Source organism: Tamandua tetradactyla, chromosome 8 (genome assembly GCF_023851605.1).
Source record: "Tamandua tetradactyla isolate mTamTet1 chromosome 8, mTamTet1.pri, whole genome shotgun sequence".
Taxonomy (NCBI): domain Eukaryota; kingdom Metazoa; phylum Chordata; class Mammalia; order Pilosa; family Myrmecophagidae; genus Tamandua; species Tamandua tetradactyla.
Genome location: NC_135334.1, coordinates 68,660,090 through 68,673,321, shown reverse-complemented (window position 1 = coordinate 68,673,321; position 13,232 = coordinate 68,660,090). Strand labels below are relative to the sequence as shown.

At 35.4% G+C, this 13,232-nt stretch overlaps 1 protein-coding gene across 6 annotated transcripts in view; it reads left to right on the top strand.

Annotated features, from left to right (window-relative positions):
- The window catches only part of EMSY (EMSY transcriptional repressor, BRCA2 interacting), a 127,659-nt gene that overhangs the window by 74,288 nt on the left and 40,139 nt on the right, over window positions 1-13,232 (top strand). For all 6 annotated transcript variants that reach the window (XM_077113532.1, XM_077113530.1, XM_077113529.1 and 3 more), the window contains one exon: window positions 7,912-8,166. In XM_077113532.1, the coding sequence (XP_076969647.1) occupies window positions 7,912-8,166 (255 nt within the window). The remainder of the gene's footprint in view (window positions 1-7,911; window positions 8,167-13,232) is intronic.

Genomic DNA, 13,232 nt, shown 5'->3' with positions numbered 1-13,232 from the left:
ATAAATTTCAAAGCACAGCACCATAATTAGTTATAGAACATATTTCAGAATTTGACTTGGGTCACAATTTCACAATTTTAAGTTTTTACTTTTAGTTGCTCTAAAATACTGAAAACTAAAAGAGATATCAATTTAATGATTGAATATTCATATTCATTTGTTAAATCCTATCTTCTCTGTATAACTCCGCCATCACCTTCAATCTTTCCATCCCTATCTTTAGGGGTGTCTGGGCTATGGCAATTCTAAATTTTTCATATTAGAAGGATCTGTCACTAATATGGGGTAGAGAGATGGAACTGTCTGATGTTCTGGAGAGGCTGGGCTAGGTTTCAGGACTTATCTGGACCAGGGACCCATCTGGAGATTGTAGGTTTCTGGAAAGTTACTCTAGTACCTGGAACTCTTGTGAAATCTTATAGGTGTTCTTTAGGATTGGCTGGAATGGTCCTGGTTGGGGGTTGGCAGGTTATGATAGGTAGCAAGGTCTAACAGAAGCTTGCAACAGCAACCTCTAGAGTAGCCTCTTGACTCTATTTGAACTCTCTCTGCCACTGATATTTTTAAATTATACTTCTTTTCCCCCTTTTGGTCAAGATAGAACTGTTGATCCCATGGTGCCAGGTCTGGATATATCCCTGGGAGTCATCTCCCACGTTGCCAGGGAGACTTTCACCCCTGAATGTCATGTCCCATGTATGGGGGAGGGCAATGATTTCACTTGCAGAGTTGGGCTTAGAAAGACTAAGGCCACATCTGAGTAACAAAAGAGGTCCTCCAGAAGTAACTCTTAGGCAAACATATAGGTAGTCTAAGCTTCTCTGCTACCTACATAAGCTTCACAAGAGTAAGCCTCATGATCGAGGGCATGGCCTATTTATTTGGGTATCCCTAAAGTGTGATACAGTATCAGGGGATTCCCTGATGTTAAGGTTTAATAGTTCGATATTTTTTCTCCCATCTCTCAGGAGACTTTGCCATTACTTTTTGATTATCTGCTTAATATACTCTAGGATGTTTCCAGGCCTTACAATAATCTATACAGGATTAGAGTACCTCTTTCTTAATCTGTGCTCTTTTTGTTTCAGTTGTCCAATTGAGCTATACAAATAGGTTGAATTAGATTATGCACTACAGAAGAGTTTAGTTCCAGACCAAATAAACCTTTCTTCCAGTGGTCTCAAAGAGTATGTGTGGTTCTAAAGTCCAATTTTTTTTAAATTAAAAACAATTACAAGAATGAAACACAAACATTCCCAACACATGCTCATTCTGCTCTACACATACACTCAGCAATTCACAATATCATCACATAGTTGCATATTCATCATCATGATCATTTCTTGAAACATTTACATCTATTCAGGAAAAGAAATAAAAAGACAACAGAAAAATAAAACGAAAACAGAAAAAAAACATTTTATATACCATATCCCCTACCCCTCCCTTTCATTGATCACTAGCATAAAATCCAATTTTTGATATTATAGATTAAACTATAGTGAACATGTTTGTAAATTTAATTCAGTCTTCTAGTAGTCTTAGAACCAGCTTTCAGGAGTAGGATTACCAAATGTAATATTCTCTTACATTTTTTTAAGGTTTCTCAGGCTTCATTCTTTCTCTTGAGCTCATATTGAATGTCTTAAGTATTTCATATTTTTAAAAACTTAATGTAGTATAAACTAATTCTTCTAAACATAAACTAATATGTTTGCGTCACTGGTTTTTTCAGCAGCCTGTATTCTTTTGAGCATTCACATGGTTAATAAATTTGTCATTACAGAGCCCCAGATTGTTAATAAAATATCTAAATCTATTTGCAAAATGTGATAAGTACCTGAATGAATAACTATATAAATCCGCATTGATTGAATTTTTTACAAGAAAATTCATTATCCTACAAAACCGGAAGTACAAAAGCTACATTGCAAAATGAATAAAGCAGTTCTAGATATCACATCCAAACAATGTCCAGATGAAGGAAGGATCTCTTGGGCCACTCTTAGGGCAAAGAAAACCTGTCTTGGAAGCCCTTAGGAGATTCCCCTCCTGTCTTATTGGCCAGAACTGTTATATTCTTTTGTCTTAACTAGTAGCTCCCAGCAGAGGATATGGGGCCACCGTGACTGGCACAGATTAATTAGGAATTGCCTGTAGAACAGGCTTGGGACCATCTCCCCTAAAGCATGTACCTGTACTCAGAAAGATGGATCCTTGAGGGGAGAAAAACAGTTTCTGTTAGAAAGGAAGAAGGGCAGAGGGAAATGGAAATTAGGCAGACAATCAAGACTCTGTGTGTTTTAGATTTTTTAAATAAATGATTTTAGAACAGTTGACTTTTCATTTTTTTTTGGTTTACTGTTCTGTTAATTACTGAAGGAAAAGTATAAAACCTCTCAACCATATTGTGGCTTTGTCCATTTTCCCCTTTAATTGTATCAGTTTTTATGCATGTATTTTGAGCTCTGTTATTAGGTACATCCACATTTTGGGTTATTATTTGTTTTTAATTAATTGAACCTCTCTTATTTCTGGTAACTCCTTGATTCAAAGGCTGCTTTTTCTAATATTAACATAGCCACTCCAAATTTCTTATGATCAGTGTTTGCATGATATATCTTTTTTCATCCTTCTATGTTTAATCCGTTTGTGCCTTTATATTTAAAATGTATCTCTAATGAACAGCATATTTTTAATCCTATCTGACCATCTCGGCCTTATTTAATTCATTTGCATTTAATATAATTATTGATATGCTTAAGAGTAAGTCTACCATCTAGATAATTGATTTCTATTTGTTTTGTAAATTCTTTGTTCCCTTTTCCTTCTTTTCCAGTGTTCTCTTGGATTTATTGAATTTTAAGAATTCCATTTTATCATCTCTGTTGGCTAATTTTGGGCCAGATAAATATTTGTTAAGAATGGCTTGCCTGTGCACTATAGCGTATTTACCTCTACCAAGTAGATGCCAGTAATACAACCCCTTTGTGATAATCAAAAATGTCTTCATTCTTTACCAAATATCCTATAGGGATGGGGAATGAAGTTACTGCTGCTTAAGAACCACTTCTTTAGAAATTTAGAACTTATGATATGCATCTTTAATTTAAAACAATCTACATTGATATAATATTATATCACTTCACATATTATGTTAGACGTACTTCCATTTCCTTATAACAACGTACTTCCATTTCCCCTGTGCCATTCTTGTGCCATAGTTGTCATGTTTTAGTTCTATATGTTATAAACCCTACATTGCATTACTTTTTTTGCTTTAAACAGTTAATTTTCTCTTAAAGAAAATGCAAAAGAAGAAAAAAATGTCTTTTATATTGACCAAGCTCATCTTGTATTTTTCCTACTCCAGCCCTCAAATCAGCCATTTCTCTAAAAAGCCTTGGTTCCTTCTAGTGGAAAGTAATCATTAGAAGCCAGGATCTAGGTATTAGGTATGCTTATTGCTAGGGAGTGTGTCATATTTGCATCAATATTTATATATTGAAACCCATGAGTTCACACTAGTACATACAATTTCAGTCCACGGCTACCCATTAATTCAGTTTTTTTCCTTCTTTGACAGTGAAAAACCTAGCTTCTATTATCCTTAATATATTTACCTACTTTATCAATCCACCTGTATGTAATCAATCTTTCATCATTGATGCTGTCGCCCCCTCACTCCTGCAGATCCCCTTCTTATTCCACTTAGGCTCTGGTATCCTGCACAACTCCCACCTCACCACCTGAGTTCTGATACCCTCTCTCAACCACCCCTCTGCATGGATATCACCTCACCCTGATGAACTCTGAAACCTGTGCCAGACTGTCAACCTTTTGGAATCCCTTCTCACCCTACATAGGCTCTGAATCTCCATGCTAGGCTACCACTCCACCCAGAAGCTCCTCACGCTTAGTTTGTATTATTTTTTCATTCCTTGCCTTCTTCATATCCTCCCTCAATTCATTGATTTGGTTTTTATGAGGTTTTCCGTGTCTGTTTGTATATTGTGAATTAATTGTTTCAGCTCTTGTATCTTATTTGAACTATTTGTTTGTTCCTTTGACTGGGCCATATCTTCCATTTTCCTGGTGTGATTTGTTATTTTTTGCTGGTATCTAGACATTTATTTACCCTAATTAGTTTATTCTGGAGATTTCTTTCAGTTCTCTTACCTAGGGTTTTCTTGCTGGATGAATTTGCTGTCTATCTGTTCTCTGACCTTCAGTTCAGCTTTTTTCGGACCTCTAGCTTAGGTTTTGTTTAACAGAGGATAATTTTTCAGTTCTTGTTTTCTTGTTTCTTGCCCTGATTGTATGGTGCCTTTTCCCTCCCCACCCTTAGGAGGGTCTACGTAGGTATTATAGACTCCAGCCGGGTTTTCCCGGACTAAACTGGCCTCCTATCAGGGGAAAGGAGTTATCTGCATTGGTTTTCCCTGAGGGTGAGACCCAGCAAGTTAAAAGACATTCCCGTCAAGTCTCTGGGCTCTGTTTTTCTTATCCTGCCCAGTATGTGGTGCGTCAGCCTGCGGGTCGCACCAGCAAAAGATGTTGTGGCACTTTTAACTTTGGAAGACTCTCCCTGCTGGGGGCATGGTGGAGATGGAGGAGAGGTTGTAGGCTTGTTTTAATGGCTTCAAATTGCCAAGCCCTGGGGTCTGAGTTCCTTGAGGGAGGGATTCCACCTGAGTTGGGCTTCACCCCTCCCCTGGGGAAGGCACAGGTGGGAGACAGCCCCAAAAGCAGCCCATTTCTGCCTATGCCTGGGGCAGTTGCAGCCTGAGAAGTCCCGCCGATGAATCCAGAGACTGCCAAGTCTCCGTAGAAACACAGCCACTAAAACCTCCATTTCCTCCCCTTTCCTCTTTTTCCGTGAGCCCAGTGAGCGACCTCTGCCTTGACCAGGTTTAGAGTCTCTTTCCTTTCCCTTTGGGAAGCTGCCTGTTGGGGAGGGGCACCGGGTGCCGGCTGGCGTGGCTTGGGGAATTCTCGGTTTTGGGAGGCTCGCAGCCGGTCCAGCTGCTCCAGACTGGGGTACGCTGTGTGTCTGGTCACTGACGTGGCTCCGGGAGCTGTTCTGTACTGTTTCTGGTTATTTAGTAGTTGTTCTGGAGGACGAACTAAAACGTGCACATTGCTAAGCCGCCATCTTGGCCTCTCCCCTCTCTCTATTGTCTTATTTCTTTTTCTGAATTAATGCAAATGTTCTAAGAAGTGATGAATATGCAACTAAGTGATGATATTGTGAATTACTGATTATGCATGTTGATGTTTTATTTTCTTTCTTGATTTTTTAATTAATAAATAAATTTAAAATAAAAAAAAATCTCCCTGGCAACAGGGTTCAGAGCTTCCGGGATGAGCATGGATCTGGCATCAAGGAATTGAGAAAGGGGGAAGAAAGAAATGAGACAAAATAAAGTCTCAGTGGCTGAGAGATTTCAAACAGAGTTGAGAAGTTATCTTGGAGGTTTTTCTTATGTATTATATGGATATTCCTTTTGAGTTTATGATATATTAGAGTGGCTGGAGGAAAGAACTGGAGATGTGTTCCAGTAGCTTTGATTCTTGAAGACAATTGTATAAAGATATAACTTTTACAATGTGACTATACGATTATGAAAACCTTGTGTCTAATGCTCCTTTTTAAAAAAAGTATATCTTTATTTCTCAAACTCAAAACTTTGTTTCATCAGGTTCTAACACATTTGCACTGACAAGTGATTTCATCTGCATCAAGTAGGAAGGTTAGTTCTATCACCAAAGAGGAACCCGACACATCCTGGGCACTACTAAGAAATTAATACTTCAAAGTACTTCAAATACAAAATAACAAAAGCCTTACAATTTAGTCTAATGAGTATTTTATTTTTCATCTATAGTAATTTGGAAACCAATAAGGTGCTTTAGGAAAATTAAGCCAAGAGTTTTTGTCCATCAGAAAAAAAAAAAAAAAAAGATGGATTGAGTTGAAAACAAAAGCCCATGGACCCAAATTAACTACTTCCTCTTCAGTGGATGATCTTTTTACCTTCCTACCCCCACACATGAGAATTTATATCAATTCTTACTAACCCAGGCAAAAGTCCAAGTATTTTCTTTAGCTTACACATAAACTAGTTTTTAAAAAGTGATAGGTAAATAAGATTTAGGTACTTAAATGCACAAAGAATTTTCTTTCCTGAGTCTTACCTTAGAAGTCTCCACAGTAATCCTAAGAAGCTGTCAGATTTTTTTTTTCTACCCCCAAAATACCTTCTTCCCCCTATACACCTCCATTGGTCTTCTGAATTAACAGTTTGAATTGGAATAGGTTCCAAAGTCAGTTGTGACATTCTGGTCTCTGCCAGACTAAGGATATGAATCTGACCTTGGAAACTTGAGTTCTTTCAATGTACAGAATCCACCCAAAGCATTCTGCCCACTGCAGAGACCTAGTGAGATAGCCAGGAAGAAACAGCCCCAGTGAGCATCAGGGTTTCTTCTCAAGACTAGATAATTACAGTTCACTCCTTGAAAGAGGATGTTTGAGCTAAGAATCTAACTACATCCCAAAACAAGACTGCAGTACTGGGAAGGTAACTAGAAAAAGCTTTATTCCTAAAGCTAAGAAGTTGATTTTCAGTGGCTTCATTTCCCAAAGTTAACAAAAAAGTACTAGTTAAAATCCTAACCTACCATAAAAGTAACGGGTTAGTACTAGAGGGGAAGCTGAGGGACCAACGAATTCAGGTCTTTTTATTTATTTATTTATTTATTTAAAACATCCTTCATTTAATTGTACTTTTTAATTTTATTTTATACAAACACAAACATTTGTACCATATTCTTGATATATAATCAATAACTCACAATATCATCACATAGTTGTATATTCATCATCTCTAATGCTCCAGGATATGCACAGAGGAGTAAAAACTATGGATAAATTAATAAATAAATAAAAGGGGTGACAGGGTAAAATAAATTGGGTAGATGGAAATACTAGTGGTCAGTGAGAGGAAGGGGTAAGTGGTATGGTATTTATGAGCTTTTTTCTTTTTATTTTTCTGATCTAAAAATGATCATGGTGATGAATACACAACTATGTGATGATATTGTGAGTCATTGATTGCATATCATGTATGGAATGAATGTGTGAAAATTTCTCAATACAAATATTAAAATTAAAAAAAAGAATGAAATCATAATGAACCACATATATGTAGGTGTGCCTATAGGATAAATTCATAGAAATAGAATTGCTGAGTCAAAGAAAATAGGCTGTGATTTTAGTTAGGCATGTGATTTCTGAAGGTTTTCACTTGTTATACCTTTCTGTACTATCCTGAATTTTTTCCAAAGCTTGTGTTAACCTTATAACAAGAAAATGAATAATGAACTGATTTGGAAATGAATAATCTTCCAAATATTTAACTATATATTTTAAAGTGTATTATAAATAAGATTCAAAACTCAGTTAGTCTGCTTTGTTCCTACATTGTTTGCATTGAGAAACCTGCATTTTCTATCAGAAAATCTTTTGAGAAGTGGTTCTGTGTATATCCTGCCTGATACTTTGTTACTTTTGTTCTAGTTCTTCACCATGAGGTTAATGGTTAACTAGAACAAATTAACAATCAGTTCATTTTTTTTTATATTTAGGAATTTTATTGAGATGTAGTCAAACACCACACTAAACATTCTAAGAATTAACTTTTTTTTAAGTCTGGAAGCAATAATGTCTCCCTTACAGAGTTTGAGGCTAGATATGAAATATGTAAAGCACAACACGTCATACTTACTAGCTCCTCAGTAAATCCATTTTTATTGATTTACCTAGTCTCCTATTACCTCCTTTAAAATAACCAGAAATAAATTTAATTGTGCTTTACTCTTAAATTCTCTGTGTTTACTCTTCTACAGGTGTGTCTACATCAGCAATCAAAATGGCATCAACTAGACTTCCTTCCCCCAAAAGCTTAGTGGGTGCCCCAACTCAGATTCTTGCACAGTTTCCTAAACAGCATCAACAGTCTCCTAAGCAGCCATTACATCAGGTGCAGCAGCAGACACAGCAACAGGTGACCCAGTCTTCTGCAGTATCTCATCAGCAGCAACCTCAGCAGTCTCCTTTGCCACCTGGTATCAAGCCTACCATCCAAATCAAACAGGAGTCAGGTAACTGGAAAATTTTCCCAAAATGTGATTCTTCCCCAATCATCAGTTCTCTGAAGACAGCATGTGTTTCTACCACACACACACATACACATACACACACATCTATACAGACACATACAAATATAAATATTGATAAATATATATAATACAAATAATACATACAAATATATTAATTGTGTGTGTTTATGTATATATATATATATTTCCATATACATCTTCCTCAAGCACCAGCATTTTAATTCTAAACTATATTTTGAAACCTTCCTGTTGGAAATATTTATATAGAGGAGAACTATATAAAGCTTGGAAATAGAACTATTGGGCTTAGAAATAGAGAAGGGAGAAAAGCAGCTTGCAGAGCAGAAAGACTTTTTTTAGTGAAGTCTCAGGAGAAATAAAGGAAGCTGATTAAACAAACGTGGATTTTCAGATTCTAGTACAAATCCAATTGGGGTTATGGGGAATAGACAGTGGAAAAATTAGTTTGAAGAGACTTGTAGAGGGATAATATGAATTTGACATAAAGTTGTCATAAGCAGAGGTGCTAAGATCATAGGACTTCGTGTGCAAGGTTGAAGTTTGTGGAATGACAGTTTAGCAATTTATTGAAAGCTTCTCCAGCATAACGGGTACTCCGACGTGAAAATCATTTTACTGTAAGGCATAAAGTCATTAAGGTATTGAATAGAAAAGTATGTAGAATGGAGGCTCAGACACAGGGATGTTACAAATCCTCTTTACATGTTTAACATCTTTAAGGAAACAAAATGAATTTTTAGTCACCTCCTTTGAGCAGCAGGACTGGGAGGTCCTGAAAATTTTCCACTAAGCAGAAATGGTAAATTATATTAATTGTATAACATTTATTCTTGCTAATATAAGCTATACAGTATTATCTATTCATTGTGTTTAGTTTCTGTTTTGATCTGTGTAAAAACACTTTTGAAAGCTTTTGTATATTTAGTCAAAACCTCAGTCCTCTAATCTTATTTTTCCAGTAAATCTTAAGTTCCCCTTAATCACAGAGTCTTATATCATGAGTGTTTTCAGAACTCTAACCATCATAATTAGGGAAGGAATATGTTATTTTAAAAATTCCAATAATACGGCTGGGCTTTGTTCACTAATGTGTATTTTGATGCCGTGCAATTTCTCAGTCTTTCCTTGTGTGGATCTTGCTTTTGATCTCAAATCTCTGAAATCTTTACCTAGCCCTAAGTCCTGAAGATTCTGTTTAAGTTCATGATCCATTTTGAATTAATTTTTGTGTAAGAGATGAGGTTTAGTCAAGGTTCTTTATTGCCTATAAATTTCTGATTGCTTCTGCACCATTTATTGAAAAGAATATCCTTCCTCTGTTGAATTGCTTTTACATCTTTGTCAAAAATTAGTTGGGTATATTTGTGTTGGTCTATTTCTAGGTTCTCTTTTCTGTTCCATTGATCTATGTGTCTGTCTCTCTGTCAATATCCCACCATCCTGAAAACTGTAACTAGAAGGTAAGCCTTAACATTGGCGAGTCCTTCTACTTTATTTTACTCTTTCAAAATTATTTTAGCTATTCTAGTTCTATTGCCTTTCCCTATACATTTAAGAGTAAGTTTGTCTGTCTTAGATCTTGCCGGGATTTTCCTAGGAATTGCTTTAAGCTTGTAGATCAATCTGGGGAGAATTGACATGTTAACTGTTTTGAATCTTCTAGTCCTTGAACATGATATGTCCCTTCATTTATTTAGGTCTTCTTTGACCCTTTGATTAGAAGTGTTTTATAGTTTTCAGCATATACATCCTGTACTTGTTTAGGCATATACCTAAATATCTCATTTTCTTGGAGTGATAAATTATAACTTTAATTTCAATTTCCTTATGTTCGTTGTTAATATATAGAAATGGTGTTGATCTTGTATTCTGCAACTTTGCTGAACTCAATTATTAGTCTGGGAGTATTTTATATATTCCTTAGGATTTTTTATGTAGATAATCTTGTCATCTGTAAATAAGGACAGCTTTATTTCTTCCTTTCCAATCTGTATATAGCTTATGCTTCTTTTTGCCCCGTATTTCACTAGTTGAAATTTCTAATATCTTGAATAAAAGTGGAGAAAGTGGGCATCTGTACCTTGTTCCTGATTTTAGGGAGAACATGTTAGCTCTTTCACCATTAAGTGTGATGGCAGTTGAAGGCTTTTTTTAGATGCTCTTTATCAAGTTGAGAAAGTTCCTCTGCATTCCTGGTTTTCTGAGTTTTTATCAAGAAAGGCCATTGGATTTTTTCAAATGCATTTTGTTTGTCGGTTGGTATGATCATAATTTTGTTCTGGTGAATTACATTGATGGGTTTTCTGTTGAATCAGCCTTGCATACCTAGAATGCATCCCATTTAGTCATTTTTTTATATGCCTGGTTGGACTCGATTTGTTAATATTTTGTTGAGAATTTTATCTAGATCTAGCAATCATCTATCATCTACCTATCTATATCTATATCTGCATTTGTATAAATTTTCTACAAATTTCCTGTTCAGTACTGCCTTAGCTGCTTTCCACATATTTTTTTAAATAATTTTTTATTAGAGAAGTTGTAGGTTTACAGAACAATCACACATAAGAAATAGGACTCCCATATGTTGCTCCACCACTAACACCTTGCATTGTTGTGGAATATTTGTTACAACTGATAGCACATTTTTATAATTTTATGATTAATTAAAGTCTATGGTTTAACTAAGGGTTCATTATTTGTGTAGTGTATATAGTTCCATGGGTTTTTAAAAAAATTTTATTCTCTTATATAGACAATCTAATGGTCTCCCTTTAATCATGTTAAGACTTTTCAGTGCTGTTAATTGTATTTACAGTGCTGTGCTACCATTACCACCATCCATTACCAGATCGTTTCCATCATTCCATATAGGTACCCTGTACATTTTAAGCCTTGAGTTCCTCTTCCCTGACCCACCCAGTCCCTGGAAACCTATTATCTAGATTCTGACTCTGTGAGTTTGCTTATTCTAATTGTTTCAAAACAGTGAGATCATATAATATTTGTTCTTTTGTCTTTGGCTTATTTTACTCAGTATGATGTCTTCAGTGTTCATTCATGTTGTCACATATATGAGGACTTCATTTCTTTGTATGGCTGAGTAATATTCCATTGCATGTTTATACCACATTATGTTGTTTCTTCATTGATTGATGGACACTTGATTGCTTCCACCTTTTGGCAATTGTGAATAATGCCTTTCTGAACAAGGATGTGCAAATTATCTGTTTGAGTCCCTGCTTTCAGTTTTTTTCGGTATATACCTAGTAGTGGGATTGCAGGGTCATATGGTAGTTCTATTCTTAGCTTTCTGAAGAATTACTAAACCTTCTTCCACAGGGGCTATACCATTTTACATTGCCACCAACAATGAATGAGTGTTCCTATTTGTCCACATCCTCTTTAACAGTGTTTTCAGTTTTTAAATAGCATCCATTCTAATGAGTGTGAAATGGTAATTCATTGAAGTTTTGATTTGCATTTCCCTAATGGCCAATGATGTTGAGCATTTTGTGCTTTCTGGCCATTTGTAGGTCTTCTTTGGAGAGATGTCTGCTCATGTCTTTTGTCCATTTTTTAATTAGCTTGTTTGTCTTTTTGTTAAGTTGAAGGATCTCTTTATATATTCTGGATATTAATCTTTGATCAGATATGTGGTATCCAAATATTTTCTCCCATTGTATACGTTGTCCTTTTTCTTTCATGATAAAGTCCTTTGAAGAACAAAGCTTTTAATTTAAAAAAAATTAGACATTTTTTATTGTTTAATATAACATATATACAAACAATAAATTTCAAAGTACATTTTAACAAGTAGCTATAGAACAGATATCCAAGTTTGATATTGGTTACAATTCCGTAATTTCAGGTTTTCCCTTCTAGCTGCTCAAAGATACTGGAAAATAAAAAGAAATATTATTATAATGATACAGTAGTCATACTCATTTGTTAAGTCCTATTTGTTATAACTCCCCCTTCTCCTTTGCTCCGAACCAAATTTGGGAGAACCAAATTTTTAAGGATATTTGGGTTTTATCGATTCTAACTTATTTCATGTTGAAAAGTGGTGTCAACAATATAGGATGGGGAGTGGAACTGGTTGATATTCCTAAAGAGCCTAGAACCTCTGGGTTTCAAGGCTTATCTGGCCTAGGAACTCCCTGAAGGTTTTAGATTTCTTTAAAGTAAACTTAGTGTGTATAACTTTTGTAGGATCTCAGATAGAGCCATGGGTGCTCTTTATGATTAACAGGAATGATGTTGTTTGGGGTTTGGAAAACCATGGTAACTAGAAACGTCTAGCTGAAGCTTGCACAAGAGTAGTCTCCAGAATAGCCTTTATAATAACCTTCAAAATCTGTGTTAGTCCTCTCACTTTGCTCTTCTTTTTAAGAATATTTTTAGCTATTTGGGGTCTCTTTCCCTTCCAAATGAATTTAATAACTAACTTTTGCAAGTCTTCAAAGTAGGTTGTTGGAATTTTAATTGGTATTGCATTGAATCTGTAGATCAATTTGGGTAAAATTTCATCTTAACGACACTTCTTATCTATGAGCAAGGAATGTTTTTCCACCTATTTAGATCTTCATTGATTTCTTTTAGAAATGTTTTGTAGTTTTCTGTGTACAGGTCCTTTACATCCCTGGTTAAGTTTATTCCTAGATACGTGATTCTTTTAGTTGCTATTTTGAATGGAATTTTTTCCTTAATTTTCTCCTCAATTAGGTCATTGCTTGTGTATAGAAACATTACTGATTTGTGCACATTAATCTTGTATCTGCCACTTTGCTGAATTTGTTTATTAGCTCAAGTAGCTTTGTTTTATTTCTCAGGATTAGAAACATTACTGATTTGTGCACATTAATCTTGTATCCTGCCACTTTGCTGAATTTGTTTATTAGCTCAAGTAGCTTTGTTATATTTCTCAGGATTCTCCAAGCATAGTCATCTGCGTATAATGAAGGTTTTACTACTTCCTTTCCAATTTGGATGCCTTTTCTTTTTCTTGCTTGATTTTTCTAGCT